This window comes from Eulemur rufifrons, chromosome 7 (genome assembly GCF_041146395.1).
Source record: "Eulemur rufifrons isolate Redbay chromosome 7, OSU_ERuf_1, whole genome shotgun sequence".
NCBI classification, from domain to species: Eukaryota; Metazoa; Chordata; class Mammalia; order Primates; family Lemuridae; genus Eulemur; species Eulemur rufifrons.
In genome coordinates this window covers 144,657,339-144,673,719 of record NC_090989.1, presented here as the reverse complement: position 1 = coordinate 144,673,719, position 16,381 = coordinate 144,657,339, and the positions used below count along the sequence as shown (strand labels likewise).

Here is a 16,381-nt window from a genome sequence, read left to right as displayed (position 1 = left end):
AATTGCAATTTCTTCAACAAAAAAATAAATGGCATTTTAAAAAAGCAGGAGGTAGGGGAGGAATTATTATTGACTAAAGCAAAATTAAGAGATATTTTAATCAAATGCAATGTTTAGATTCTGATTCAAAGAAACCAACTGTATATTGACCTTTTTTTTTAACAAATGGGGGAAGATCAGACATGGATGGGTATTAGTTGATATTAAAGAATCACTGTTAATATCGCTGGGTGTGATGATGGTATTATGGTTACTTTGTAAAAGTCCTTATATGTTAAAGATAGTTATTGAAGTATTTAATTGAAGAATGACACAGTGTGTAGGCTTTTCCTTAAGAGACTCCAGTGCATGCCTGTGCACTTTGACATACATACGAAGAGGTGGTAGGGGTAATAGATGGAACTAGATCGGCAAAAGGTAGATAACCATTGAAGCTGCACGGTGGGCACACAAGGGGTCGTTATACTCTTTTTCCTAGTTGTGTGTATGGTTTAAAAAATTCATAATAAAGACTTTAAAAAATAAAGAAGAAGATGGTGTGGGATATGTAAGGAAACAAGATTTCTACCTCATAAACTGATCCAATTTCATAATCTGTGAAAAATCCAATTGATGGCTTAGCTAGAAACACTGGAGTATCAGTACAACTGTGGGAGGGAAAAAGAGAGGAAAGAAAGGCTATTAGTTTCATCCATATGATGAAATACCAGGCAGTGACTGACTAATATAAAAATAAATACATCCAAGACATCAAAGATAGTCACAATATGTCATTTGTTGTTTTTTTTTTTTTTTTTTTCTTTTTTGAGACAGGATCTCACTCTGTCGCCGGGGCTAGAGTACAGTGGCATCATCATAGCTCACTACAGTTTCAGACTCCTGGGCTCAAGTGATCCTCCTGCCTCAGCCTCCCTAGTAGCTGGGACTACAGGCATGTGCCACTGTGCCTGGCTAATTTTAAAAAAATGTTTTTATACAGATGAGGTCTCGCTATGTTGCCCAGGCTGGTCTTAAACTCCTGGCCTCAAGTGATCCTCCTGCTTCGGCCTCCAAATGCTGGGATTAGAGGCATGAGCCACCACACCTGGCCCTAGGGTGTTTTTTGGTGTCTTTTTGGTTGTTGTTGTAAAGTAGGTTACAAAAGAATTTTACAGCATGATCCAATCTTTGTGAAGATATTAATATATGTAACTATGTATTTGATTTTCAATATGTACAGGAAAAACTCTGGAAGCTTAAACCCCAATATATTAACTGGGTTTTAAATACAAGTGCTGTTTTTCTTTTCAAATATTAGTCTTTTCTAATTTTTCTTAATAAAAATATATTATTTGTCTAATAAGGAAATGTTAATAGTTTTAGGTTCATTAAAATTATGAACCCATGAAGCAACTCCTTCCTTTCATGAGGAGTTGAAAGTACAATTATTGAAATATAGGCAAAGACACTCTTAAAGAAAAATCACAATTTTCCCTATCACAATTTGCACTAATTATTTGTGGCAAATCAAACTTTAAACACTTGTTATTATCCAAGACATATGAATCCAATGGAAGGAGCACACAGTTGGAGAGATTCCTCCCATTTGACCCAGACTGCTCAGACATAAATAATGGGCCACACCAACCCCTATTTCTCAAGATCCTGGCAGGTAAGAAAAGCATAAAACCAGGACTCTGAGAGATGTCCAAAGGCCACATCTATAGGTGATCCTGAAGCCCTGCTCTGGTCTGATACTGCTACCCTCCCACAGAAAAGTCTAAGAGCCTCTATGGCCAGACCAGACCCAGGACCTTCTGGGTTTTACTCTAAAGGGTCAGACTTTCGGAAAGTGCAAGTCAAGGAAAGACATACCTCTCTTCTGGTTCTACACTCTGGAATTCTCCTCTCTGTGCTGGCTTCTTTGGAGGAAAAACAAGAGACTTCCCTCCATATGGAGTGTTAGGAGGGAAAAACCGAGGGTTTTTTAGGAACTGGTTCCGACTCTCCATTCTGGCAAGCAGAAGTCGCTCTAGTTGTCTCTGTGGCACACGTAAGTGGTTCATCCAATTTTTATTTTTTGCCAGATTTGTCTTCTTTGAAACACACAAAAATATAAAGTCAATGACAGGTAAAGGGACTGTGCATTTGACATCTTTGTCAACTGCACGACGCACGGCAGACCAATGCAAACTCTATTTTGCTGTGGATTCATCACAACTTCTGGTGTCGTCTGAACTCCCTCCCCCTCACTGCCTCCCTATCCCCGCTGCCCCCACACACCGCTGTGCACAGGCTTCAACTGACCTTGACAGTTTCTCTGGTCCTTTGTTTGACTTTAGGAGTCGAGTCCCACGACAGGCTGTCCACAGTGTGGTCTAACTCATCTTCAAACTTAGCAAGCTGCTGCTCACATGAAACTTCAAGCTTCTTGTTCAGCTCTTTCTTTGGGACAGAACGCTTCTCACAACTAAATGTCAGTTTTGAACATCCAGGGAGGAAGATGCCTATGGCAGCAAGGAAACAAATTGAGTTACTGCACCAAGGTGAGGAGGTGGATGTTTCTAAGACGACCAAATAAAATCACCAAAACCACAGTTAGCTTGATGTTTTCTTCTGAGCTTTCACATTTACCATGTAAGATGTAATTGCTCTTCAGCATATGAATTATTCCTGGAACTTATCCTATGTATTTAAGACTTAGGACTAGAGTGTTAAAATATTTTCCAGTTTTCCAACACAAAGAATGTGAACAGACCATTGTCACACACACGCATGTTCATACAAGGAATCAAAGTTTGTTTTAGCTTTTTACACCCATAAGATCATCCGCCATAGGTTAAATGAGAACATTCATTCCCGGCAAGAATGCAATGAAACTGGTACCACCACAGGTCTCTTAGCACAATGCCTGGCAAATCCTCAACACATTAGCTACAGTCTCGTTTACTTGCATGAGACAGTGGGTTTCCAACTAACTTTGAAGTACTAAGTGTCTTAGCACTCCATGACACTTGATTCTGCTACAGCTTTCTGGCCTTACTTCCCTGTGCAGCTCAGGCCATCGGTGGAACTCTTCTCATCAGCACCCTCAATTCTCTGGATCCCGATCCCCCCACACCAAATGCCTTCTCAGCTCCAAAGCTGAGAAGGAGGTCAAGATCAGCCTGAGCAACATAGTGATACCTTGTCTCTACAAAAAAAATAAAAATAAAAAATCAGCCAGGCATGGTGGCACATGCCTGGGGTCCTAGCTACTTTGGAGGCTGAGACAGGAGGATTGCTTGAGTCTAGGAATTTGAGGTTGCAATGAGCACTGACTCCAAAAAAAAAAAAAAAAAAGGAAATTAAAGAAAAGGGGAAAAAAGATCTATGAGTAAGTAAATGGCAGCACAGTGGCCAATGTGGCCCTGCTACCACAAAACTTCCCTGGAATGATATCAGAAGCTCTGAGAGAGCACAGGAGCATTGATTACCTTTAGGTGCAGAGCAAAATGGCACTGTGTCACTGTAGTAATCTTCTGGGCAGATCAAATGATGTTTCTGTAGCAACTGGCTGTCTATACACCATCTGAAGATCGTCTTCACTACACAGAAGGGAGGGAGAGGACAAAGGTGTTTCAAGCCAGATTGATGTGGAAGAACCTGCACCCCAACTTTCTTCATCCTTCATGCCTAAACTATCTAACAAAATTCCTTCTCAGAATCCTGCGAGAAAGTTAACATTTAAGAAACTAATCAGTAAGTACTTACGAGCCACTTAAAAGAGACCAATCTTTGGGCAAAGGTGTGTTGTGGTATTACTTCAGCTAAAATGTTGTTACTCACAGAGGGATTATAACAAAATAGAATTAACAGAAGTATGTCAGATTGAAGAAATGGCCCCAATTCTTCACCCTTCTCTGTATCCAGGCGCTTTGCCATGTGACTTTGCAGTCCCTGCTGCTAGAGACAGAGTGTACTTCTTCACCCTTAACTTTGGCCATGTGACATGCTTTGGCCAATAAGATGCTGGCAAAGCATGGAATGTGCTTTGCAGCTGAGCTTTCCCCATTGAGCCTCTGCCACCACTGTGACAGGAGCTTCCCTGACCTTCATCTTGGACCCCAGCATGAACCCATGTGGAGCAGACCTGAGCCCAAGAGACAGCAAGGAGCCACACCCCACTGGAGCCATGCCCAGCTAGAGCCACAGCTTCACGCCAGTTCAGCAGCCAAGCCCAGTCAGATCAGCCAATCCTCCACTGACCCACAGACATGTGAGAGAAAAAAACCTCATCTAACAGAGTGGAAAGTTAACCATTAATGTCTATGGTTGATGAGTTTGAGTCCAGAAACAGTAGCAAAGACATATCGTTTATATAACATATAAATAACATTATTTATAGGTCTCCAGAAAACTAGAAATGGCTACCTTTGGCAAGTGGACAGAGGTTGGGAGAGGTGAGGTGGAGGATTTTTTAAAAATAGACTATATTCTTTAGAGCATTTATAGGTTCACAGAAAAATTGAGAGGAAGGTACAGAGACTTCCCATGTATCCCCTGCCCCCACGCATCCAGGCATCCCACATTATCAACTCCCCCACCATAGTGGTACATTGTTATAATCCATGAAACTACACTGACTCATCATTGCCTAAAGTCCATGTTTTATACTAGGGTTTCCTCTTGGTGCTGTACATTCTATGCATTTGGACAAATTTATAATGACATCTATAGGTAGAGGCTTTTTATGCTTCATTAGAAGTTCTTCTAAACCATTTGATTTTTTTAAAAACCATGCATATTTATTACTTCAATAAAAATCAAGGAATAAGTAGGATAAATGGAAGACTTGGATGTTTTCAAACCTTGTTGCTTGCTCCATTAACCAACATTATCTTAGGACATAGTGCCTTTGAATGGTCTTTCGCTTTGGAAGTCCCCTATAACCAAGGGTGTAGATGAGGTAAGTGAAGAACACATGTTCCCCCCATCATATATATTGAGGGTTTGAGGTTTGGTCTAGTTACTGAAATAGTTGGGGTTCAATCAGGAAAACAGAAACCACTCTATGTATATCAAATGCAAAGGTTTTAATACAGGGGATTACAGAATGAGGAAGAGAAAGTCAGGGAAGCCTTCTGCTATAGTCCCACCAGACTTCATGTTGAAATTTGATCCCCAGTGTTGGAGGTGGGGCCTAATGGGAGGTGTTTGGATCATGGGAGTGGATCCCTCATGAATAGATTAATGCCCTCCGGGGGCTGAGTGTGAGTGAGTTCTCACTCTGTTAGTTGCCATGAGAGCCTGGCACCTCCACTCTCACTTTCATTTGCTCTCTCGCCATGTGATCTCCACACACACTGGTTCCCCTCTGCCTTCTGCCATGAGGGAAGCCACCTAAGGCTTTCACCAGAGTCCCAATCTTCCAGCCAGCAGAATCATGAGCCAAATACACTTCTTTTCTTTATAAATTACCCAGCTTGGGAATTCCTTTATAGCAACACAAACAGACTTAAGAACACCATCATTAACAACTTCAGCCAGCAGCACTGAAGCAGGGGTTTCGCAAGAAGTTATCTGGAAGCTGCTTCAAAACTCACAGCCACTCAATCATCTGCTTGCTACTGCTTCTTCAGAATAATGGCCTTCCCTTCCAAACTCACCAAGGGCCTCTCATCAGCGGTGGGGGTGGGGGGAGAGTGCTTTCTGAACAATGTAGTCCCTGTTCTCTCCCTGGCAATGGAGACTTTAGCAGGGAGTAGCAGCAATGCCAAGTTGACACAATCCAGCCCAATTTTCAAGGGCTTTGGTGATGGTCTATTTGAAATATAAAAAGATAAGACTTCCATACAAAGGGTAAAAGCCACGTGAAAAGGAGATGTATCCTCTCTCATCCGATACCATTCCTCTGCAGTCCTCCCCCAGGGTGTGGGTGGTTAGGTGCTATGCCTGCAGAAGCTGGGGTCAGTTTATCAGACCTCGGGAAAATCTCTCTCCTCCTCAGGCCTGGACATGTGCCAGGTGTGCCTTGCAAAACCCTGCACGGTAGGCCCTCTGACCACCTTCTCCCATCTGGGAAGGGCGGGCTTCCTACACTGACCTTATGGCTCCTGAGCACGGACGGCTCTGCAAGGTGTTGGCTGTTCCACTCTCCAAAATGTAATATGGACAAGCTGCCAGCAAGGGATGGGACTGAAAGCACAAGATGTTCTGCAGAATCCTCATTTTCCTCCCTCTATCTGAGAATGTATGCATGTTTTCCACCTTGTGACGTTTTTATCAGCCAACAGAGAAAGGTTGCCTCTGTAAATAAGAAAAGTTTCTGGGGAATGTCCTCACTGCCAGTTAATCTTAGTAATAAAAGAGTCACCTCGCCCTGCTCTGAGAAGCAGAGACCAGAGGGGTGTCTGTGGCGTTGTGCTAGTGTCTCTACTTCTGCCACTTCTGAAATAAAAGAAAGACACATTACCAGCAGAAGGCTCAGAAACCAGGGCAGACAATGTCTGATTGTAACTTAATATTATCTTGGGTAAAAAATAAAATGAATGTCATTGAAAAACTCCTGACTGATGCTTGTCTCCCAGTTCTCCATGTTTTATTCCACTTTCATTTTTAAAAAAACCAAATATTTAATCATTTAATCTCTTGTCATCTCTAGCTAAAAAAAAAAAAAAAAAAGATAGGGACAGTATCTGACTCCCAGGGCTCAGGGAACATCAGATAATCAATAAAGACTCCTGCAAATTTACTAACGGTAATCTCTGCCAAAATCCACATCGTTATCTGGGCCACAGCTGAGGAGACCAGGCCGCCACGCTCTGCTGTGGTGGAGGGGGAAACAGGAAGAGATAGAGGATTTGTGCCTGGGAGTTCACTAAGGGGACCTGAGCCCCAGAGGCAGCAGGCCTCACAAACGATAGGGCTTCTTCTGCTCAGAGCCACACCCTAAAGGATGTCATCAACACCCCTGAAACACTGTGCCCAGTCAACAACTGCCTCCTTCCAGTAGAAGAAAGAGATGGGTTTTGACAGCAGACACACCCAAGCTCAAATCTAGGTCCCACCCCTTCCGAGCTGTGAGACCTTGGGGACGTTATCTGATCATCTCTCTCTGTCTAGTTCCTGTACTTGTAAAATGGAAAGAAAACCTACTGCATAGGGTTTTAGGAAGGATTCAATGGGATAACCTATGCAGAGCAACTGACATAGCATAGGGTCCCTAGCAGGTGCTCATAATTATAAAAGCCATTCTAAGCACTGTATCTTCCACTTCTTCCTCCCTCTACATCCTTCCCCCTAGGCTACACATGTGACAGGTCTCCTAAACACACTGTCCTTTTTGCCTCCTTCACTGGGAATTGTAATTTTCAGGAATTCAAGAGGATAAATCAAAGTCTCTGAGGGGCAGGGGGAGATAAAAGGAACCAGAGCTTCTTGGGAAAATGCCTGATTCCAGGTCTGGGGCCAGAAATACCCAAGATGAGCCTGGAACATCCTTCCAGAAAGCAAGGTAGTTATCAAAGACAACTGATTGTCAAAAGAGTCAGGAGTCAACCTGAAAAGGCTCATTGGTCAAAGATGAGCATCAATAAAGATAATAAATATAATCATAGTCATAATATCCATGAGTTCATAATGATACTAAAACAACCAAATAAATCTCATTAGTTACCTTTGGAAGATGCTGGAAAAAACAACTTATTATTTTAAAAACTGGCAAAATAAAGGGAAAGAATTAATCCTGCCCATACCTTGGGGTAATCAAAGTCGTTGCTGAAAAGTTTCTCTTTATATAAATATTTCAGCTGATGAAAAAGGAATGATAGAATTATCATTACCAGTAGCATTTCATTATAATTTATAACCCCTAATAAAATAAAAGGCCATTAGCATCATGAGAAAAGAGATAACCAGGTATCATGTACCCCTTTAGGGAAGCACATACCACTACCTATGAAGTAGTCTTTCATCCCCTACCCCAGTTCTAACCTCTTAAAGTCTTTAGAACTTATTACTGACTTACAGGAAATACAGGGATCATAAGAACAAGTTAAATCTGTAATCCCCAACCCCTGGCTGCAGATCGGTACCAGGGTTAGGGACTGGTCCACAGAGCTCCGCCCCCCCCAACATCCCCACTCCCATCTGTGGAAAAATTGTCTTCCATGAAACCTGGGGGGGTGCACACCAGGAGGTGAGCAGCAAGTGAGCCAGCAAAGCTTCATCTGTATTTACAGCCACTCCCCGTCACAGCCTGAGTTCTGCCTCTCCCACCCCCGTCTGTGGAAAAATTGTCTTCTATGAAACCGGTCCCTGGTGTCAAGAAACTGCGGATCGCTGAGTTAAATGACACCCCAATGCTGACATCAGTAAAATCCATACTACGGACAAGTCTATAAGAAAAACAAACCAATTTCTTCGACAAATAAATTTTAAAAAATATCACCATAGAGGTAGTTGATTAAGAAGAGAGTTTTCAGTGAACACTGGTGGTTTGATGATGGAGCTATGACAAGGAACAAGACATTGGTGTAATCTGAGACTACCTCTCCACAAGACTAACCAATTATGATTTAATTTGGAGGATTTAATGTGGAGAATTCTGGAAGATTCCAACTTGTCCAGGTGATGGAGGTTAATATCACCTTTGCCTCCTGATGTGCCACAGTCAGAGGAACAAAGAATAATTTCTGTGGTATTGCTGCCAGAATGTATGGTCTGAGTGTGGTCACAGGGAAACATCACACAAACCCATCCTACAGAATAAAAGGCCTGTCAAGAACCGTCAAGAACATGAAAGACAAGAAAAGGAATTGTTCCAAACAAAGAAGTCAAAATAAGAGACGTAATAATGACTTCCTGGACAGGACCCTGGGCCAGAGAGGACAGAGCCACAGAGGGATAGCTGGTGAAATTTGAATGAGAAGTGAAGGTTGTCAGAATCAAAATGGAGTCGCTAGTGTCAAAAACCCTGACCAATGGATTTGGAGAAGGCCATCAAGGGAGGGTTCTCATGTATGAATGCCTGATAACAAGAACCATCACAAAAGATTTTGCCAAACCTACAGGCTTGCACAAAGGTCATTGCAACCTTACACACACAAAAAAATCTGCTCAGCAACTGCTTGTCCAACCTCACTCAGACTGGTACCATTTTGTTACTGATCCTTGTAGCCAAGGATAATTATCTCAAAAGAATTATGCAATCTTCCTCATTTTTCCGTTAAAAACTTTTGCCTTCCTTTATCTCCCCGAATATGCACACAGTTTACAATGGCATGTGTATTCCCATTGTAATGCCCATTCCCAAACAAATACCATTTTCTTTTAGAGAGCCTCCCTCTGTCTGTCATTTAGGTCGACAGGGATCTGTGGGTTGGAGGTTAGTCTTGCACTGATACCGATTTCTTGGTTTGGAGGGTCGTATGCTGATTATATAGGAGTGTCCTTGTTTTGGAGATATATACACTGGAGTGTTTTGTGGTAATGAAACATCATGTCTGCAACTTGCTCTCCAAATGTTCAAAAAAAGACTAGAGAGTGGACAATGGAGGAAATACAATAAAATATTATCAGCTGGGAAATCAGTGGCAGGCATATGGGAGTTCTTTAAACACACCTGGAGGCAACTTGACGAGGTCCTCAAGGACCTGCACTTTGGCCTGGGTCATGGCCCGCTCCTTCTCCGCAAGGGCCCGTGCCCGGGCCTGAATGATATGTCTCTCCAACATTTCAACCTCATCCAGCCGCTGCTTATAGAGCTCTCGAATCTGGCGAGTGAATGAGCAAATGCACAGAAATATGGTAAGATTACATAGCTTTACTCAACTTCAGTGCAGCATCAGGGCTTCCAATGATGCATAGAAGAATAGCCAGAAAACTATCACAACCATCTGGTCCAACCTACTACATGTGAAAACTGAAACCAAACCCATAGACTTATAAATGACTTAAAGGTTTCACAGCAAGGTCCGTAACAGAGCCAAGCTTGGTACCCTGTGTCCTGGTTCCACAGTAAAAAGAGCTGCCATTCAAACTGTGAAATACCAAATACAAGTTAGCACACTACCTGTGGTGCCACCCAGATCCCTGTTCGAGGAAGGACTTGCTCCCTAGTCACAGGAGTGTAGTCAGCAGACAGCCCCTGAATCTACATAAGCTGTTGGAAAGGGCTTGCCTGAGCCCAGGTCCTTTCTGTAGCACCCACATCCTGTGACTGAGAGGGGCAGGGCTATAAAGTCCCGGCTGTTCTGACCCAAAGAGAGAAATTTTCACAGATAATACTTTCTCTAGAGCAACCTGCTGCATTTGCCGAGGTTTGCTGGGTGCCCATCTCAGTTCCACGTCTTCCACGGCTCAATCCTGCTCTCTCTTCCTTCCCTTTGTAGGTGTGACATATAGTCTGTGATGTAATGTGAAATACAGTGAAATGTGAAATATAGTCTGCATTAGCTGGATGCAGTGGCATGTGCCTGTAGTCCCAGTTACTTGGGAGGCTGAGACTGAGGCTAAGGCAGGAGGATCTCTTGAGCTCAGGAGTTTGAGGCCAGCCTGGGCAGCACAGTGAGACCCCATCTCTTAAAAAAATAAAAGGTTGTGTAAGGGACAGTATTCTTTATTGTATTCCTAGAGCTGGTGGGACCTCAAAGATGTATATTTAGGTGTTCTTTTAATAAGGATTTATTGTATATTTACCATGTACATCTGGGGAGAGAAATGAATCAGATATGGTTTCTGCTCACAAGGAGTTTACATTTTAACAGGAGGGAACTGCCAAGGATACAAATAAGTGGAAAAGAGTCTTAAAAGTGCTATGATAGCATATGAATGAGGATATAACAAAGGCTAAAAGGAGGTGACTAAATCATCTTGGGATAAGGAAACACCTTTTTAGGAGACAGTAGCCTGGGACAGTTCCTTACATATAAACTACCATGCTTTGTGTCATGTGCCTTAAGCTGATAATCCCTGACCCAAATTTTTGGATGTAGGAATTAGTATCTTATCCAAATAAAAATAACAATACCAACTATCACTTACTGAGCACGCAAGTGTGTTGCAAATGCTCAATGTTGTAAATGCTTTCCTGTATTGACTCATTTAATCCCCAAAACAACCTATGGAGTGGATATTACTATTATTCCCATTTTATAGATGAAGAAACTGAGGCATATAGTAGTAAAAGGATTGTCCAAGGTCATACAGGTGGTATGTGGAACCAGGATTTGAACCCAGGAAGTATGGTTCCAGAACATTTGCTCTTAATCATTAGACTATATAGTACTTCTACAGGTGGATCTGGGGAAGACCAGCAGCCAATGAGGCTGACCGTGGGAGAACTCAGTCAAGAGAGACACTCCATGATGGATGGTAATTATGGCTCCTCTAAGGAGAATGAATTCTAGTCCTCCACAATCATATGGCAGTGACATCCACAGAAAATGAGAAGCAAAGAAGGGAGGAGAACAAAGGAAAGAGAGAAAGAAATATAGTTACAAGAACAGAAGAATCACACAGGTGGAATGACAGATGCCTGCTCTTTTCGAAGTTTTTTTGTAATAAAATTAATTCACATGCATTGCAAACGTTCAGACAATCTAGAAGTATGCAAAGAAAATTTTAAATGCAAGGCTGGGTGTGGTGGCTCGCACCTGTAATCCTAGCACTCTGGGAGGCTGAGGAGGGTGGATCATTTGAGCTCAGGAGTTTGAGACCAGCCTGAGCAAGAGCGAGACCTTGTCTCTACTAAAAAAATAGAAAGAAATTAGCAGGACAACTAAAAATAATAGAAAAAATTAGCCCGGCATGGTGGCACATGCCTGTAGTCCCAGCTACTCAGGAGGCTGAGGCAGTAGGATTGCTTGAGCCCAGGAGTTTGAAGTTGCTGTGAGCCAGGCTGATGCCATGGCACTCTAGCCTGGGCAACAGAGTGAGACTCTGTTTCAAAAAAAAAAAAACAAAAAACAAAACTAAATGCCCCCTAAGAGTATTGTTAACATATTGGTAGAAAACTTTTCAGCTTTTTTCTATGCATATATATAGCATTATAATAAATGGGATTATCATAACACTGTTCTATGACTCCTTTGCTAAATTAATAAATGGCAGCTGGTTGTGGTGGCTCCCACCTATAATCCCAGTAACTCGGGAGGCTGAGGTAGGAGAAGTGCTTGAGGCCAGGAGTTCAACACCAGCCTGGTCAACATAGTGAAAATTTGTCTCCACAAAATTTTTTTTTTAAAAATTAGCCAGGCATGGTGGCGCTCCCCTGCAGTCTTAGCTACTCAGGAGCCTGTGGCAGGAGGATCACTTTAGTCCAGGAGTTCGAGGCTGGAGTGGGCTATGATCACACCACTGTGCTCCAGCCTGGAGTCTCTAAAAAAATAAATAAATAATAAACAGCAGGCAGTTGTCTGTAATATAGGTATAATTCATTCTTTTTAACAACTTCATGGTATTTCAGTGTGGATATATTGTAATTGATAAAGTCAACCTATCTTTGCATATTTGTATTTCTACAGGATCACTCTTTAAGCTTTTCTGCATTCTGAAATTTTTGTAATGAACGTGTATTACCTTTATCTTCAGAGATTCAAAGCTTTTTTCCCCCGCCCCCCCCAGAAATAGGGATCACTCTTTGCCATTTCAGACCCTGGTATGGTGGCTACTCATGGAAGAGATATTAAGGAGGTTGAATCTAATGAACTGGGTGACTTGTTGTGGGGTTTATGGGTTTATAATGCTTCACATATTCTGGCTCATGTGAATGACAGGATTGTGAGTCAGAAGTCCAAGGGTGGCCAGGTGCGGTGGCTCATGCCTGTAATCCCAGCACTCTGGGAGGCTGAGGCGGGAGGATCGCTCAAGGTCAGGAGTTCAAGACCAGCCTGAGTAAGATAAGACCCCCATCTCTACTAAAAAATAGAAAGAAATTATCTGGACAACTAAAAATATACAGAAAAAATTAGCTGGACATGGTGGCGCATGCCGGTAGTCCCAGCTACTCGGGAGGCTGAGGCGGAAGGATTGCTTAAGCCCAGGAGTTTGAGGTTGCTGTGAGTGAGGCTGATGCCATGGCACTCTAGCCCAGGCAACAGAGCAAGACTCTGTCTCGAAAAAGAAAAAGAAAGAGAAAAAGAAAAAGAAAAAAAAGAGAAAAAAAGAAGTTCAAGGGCAAGGTCTGGCCTAAGTAGGCTGAAATCTTAGCAGAGTGTATGTGGGACCCCAGGAAGAACAGAGCAGAGGGTACCAGCTACAAGCCCTGGCTGGATTTCAAGAAGCCTATAACCCAAGGTGGGGGTGAAACTGATCCCATCAGTATCTCACATATTACACAGATACTCATTTTGTTAATGTCTATCTATCCCAGTTAGAATGTAAGCTACAGAGGACAGGTTGCGTGTGTGAGCTGCACACTTGCATTTTATTCATTGCTGCATTCCCGTTGCCCAAAACAGAACACAGCACATAGTAGACACTCAATAAATGTGTTAAATGAATGAATGTGCAGGGTGAGATGTACCTCACTTATGGGCAGGTAGAGGATAGAATGGAGTGGAGAAGAAAAAGGAAGATCTGGGAGGCAGGAGGCACACGGGGTAAGAGGTTGGGGAGGAGTGCCCTCAAGTTTAAGGGAGGCAACAGCTATCTGGCCAGCAGAGGCAGACTCAGCACAGAGGACCCAAGTCATCTGGTTTCCTCCATGCACAGAGGAGGAAGCACAGTTGCTGTTCAGAGATTGGGCATGCTTCCTAAAATCTGCACACGCATGTCTCAGTCAAGATTGTGGTTTGTGATACAAACCACAAACCGTTTGTGATACCCCCCAGACGGATGACTTTTCGCTTTATCACCTCCAGAGGACAACGATTCAGCTGTCTGCCCAAGCTGTTTCATTTATATATGCAATATATAATGTGTGTATGTGTGCAGAGAACGATGGATAGGTGCTACGGATATATGTGTCTATATAGAGTGTCCTTCCACTAGAACATGGATCCGCTGGAGCATGAACTGGACCTGCTCTTTCCCAGCTGCATCCCCAGAGCCTGGGACAGCGCCTGGCCCTCAGCAGATGCTGGCACGTGCTGGGTCCTGCAGGCGCGCCCTGGGTCCCCCCGCAACGTCCGCAGCGCGGGGCGCCAGGGCCGCGTTACCTGCTGTAGTTCGTCCACGAACTCCTCGTGGCGAGCATTCTCGCTGCCGCGGGCCTTGATCAGGCTTGTGCTCACGTCCTCGCCGATCACCTCGGCCGAGTACAAGTTGCGGAAGACGCCGGTGAGCAAGTGCGAAATTTCTTGGGTGCGCAGCGAGGAGGGACGCAGGCGAAGCAGCTGCGGCTCCGGGTGCGGCGCGAGCGCGAGCGGCGTGAGGCGGCGGCGCCTGGCCGCGAAGCTATAGTGGAAGCCCTCGGAGTAGGCGCGGGAGGACTTGCGGGAGGCCTTCCGGGTGGGCTTGCTGAGGCTGCTGGACCCCTCTGGACTCAAGGTTGGCGCCCACGTTGTCTCCACGTACTGGTAGATCGCGGACTCCGCGGACCTCCGCCCTTTAGCGCTTCTGGTCTCCATGGCAACTGAGACGCCGCTAACTCCCTTCCGCAGTTCTGCTTCCGGCCCCGCCCCTTCCGCCGGGTCCTCCTCTTGGTGGCGTCGTCGGTGTTGTCATCGTAAACATTCGCATCCTCGCCATCGCAGTTTTAGCGTTGAGCTTACTACGTGCGAGGCACCGATGGAGAAGGTTAATTGACACAGCCAGGCCAGTCGGATTACAAAACCTTCTGCCAAAGTACCTACATTCATCCATCCATTTTTTTATTTGTTCAGCAATTGTTCATTCACTCATTTAGTATTTTTTGTCTAGAGATTGTGTTTCACATGTGTGCTGGGAGCTGAAGATACCAAAGGAAGTAAGATGCTGCTTCTGCCCTCAGGGAGCTCACAGTAGTGTGTGTGTGTGTGTGTGTGTGTGTGTGAGAGAGAGAGAGAGAGAGAGAAAGGATGGTGGATGGGGAGAACAGTAAAACAACTGCAGTTTAGTGGGTTAAGGCCAAGGTAGAAATAAATGTTGGTTGTCATGGAACCACAGAACTTAGTCTGTAGGGTGAGTGACTTCTTGGAACAAGTGAAGACCAAGCAGAGATTAAAAAGAATGGGTACATTCAATATCATTAGTCATCAGGAAAGTGGAAATTAAAACCACAATGATATACCATTATGCACTTAATAGAATGGCAAAAAAAAAATAAAATAAATTACTTGAATAAATAAAGGGGCCAGGCAACTGCTGATGAGAATGTGAAGCAACTGCTGATGAGAATGTGGAGCAACAGGAATTCTTATGTATTGTGAATGGAGATACAAACTAGTACAGCAACTCTGGAAAACAATTTGGCAGTTTCTTATAAAGTTACACATAACAGCAGTGCCACTCCTAGGTATTTCTCCAAGGGAAATGAAAACTGTGTGCACACAAAACCTTGTACACAGATGTTTGTGGTAGCTTTATTCATAATTGCCAAAAGCTGTCCACTGGTGAATGGATAAATTGTAGTACATCTACACAATGATACTTACTACTCCGCATTAAAAAGGAAACAGACTGTTGATACACACAACAGCGTAGATGAATGAATCTCAAATGCATTATTCTAGGTAAAGAAACCAATCCCCAAAGTCCACATACATGCTGAATGATTCCATTTATAGGACATTCAAAAAAATGCAAAACAGGTAAGTGTTTGCCAGAGCTGGGGATGGGAGCTAGGGTTGGCTACAAAAAGGCAAGAGATTGGGGGGATGATGGAATTATTCTATATCTTGATTGTGATGGTGGTCACACAACTGTACGGATTTGTCAAACGTCACAGGACTGGACATGGTAATGGATGAATTTTACTCTATGTAAATTACACCTCACTTTTTTTTAAGTTAAGAAACAAGAATAAGTAGAATAAGTAGGAGTAAGCCAGTGGAGAAGGAAAAAGGGCACACCATGCGAGGGACCCAGGTGTGCAAAAGCTGGGAGAGAACACCACAGGCAAGAGGGACTGAAAGAAATTCAGGAGTGGCTGTGACATTTTGTCAGGACCTCTTGAGGCCATGTGCTCCAGGCTGGTCACACACATTTGGCTCAGAATAAACCTCTTTAAATTATTATTATTTTTTTAATGAAAGGAATGAAACTTAAAAGAGTGTGAGGGCAGAAGTTTGAAACTGATAGGTAAGGGCCAGGGTTTGTAGGCCACATTAAGGAATTTGGCTTTTATTCTGAGGACAGTAGGAGGGCCATCAAGGGTCTTAAGCTGGGGCATGCCATAGTCAGCTTTGTTTTACTGACATTGCTCCTGTTGCTGTGAGAATGGATGAGAGGAGGCACCAGGTCAATCACGAAATGAGTGCAGAGGTTAGGAAAGAGGTGA

General features: G+C 43.5%; 1 protein-coding gene across 1 annotated transcript in view; it reads right to left on the bottom strand.

Moving 5' to 3' along the window:
• Positions 1-14,531, bottom strand: part of DLEC1 (DLEC1 cilia and flagella associated protein) — a 63,488-nt gene extending 48,957 nt beyond the window's left edge. The window contains exons 1-6 of the mRNA XM_069473433.1: positions 14,121-14,531; positions 9,584-9,734; positions 3,456-3,566; positions 2,287-2,486; positions 1,855-2,075; positions 569-647 (exon numbers count right to left, since the gene is read on the bottom strand). Coding sequence (XP_069329534.1) covers positions 569-647; positions 1,855-2,075; positions 2,287-2,486; positions 3,456-3,566; positions 9,584-9,734; positions 14,121-14,531 — 1,173 coding nt within the window. The remainder of the gene's footprint in view (positions 1-568; positions 648-1,854; positions 2,076-2,286; positions 2,487-3,455; positions 3,567-9,583; positions 9,735-14,120) is intronic.
• Between the last annotated feature and the right edge of the window lie 1,850 nt (positions 14,532-16,381).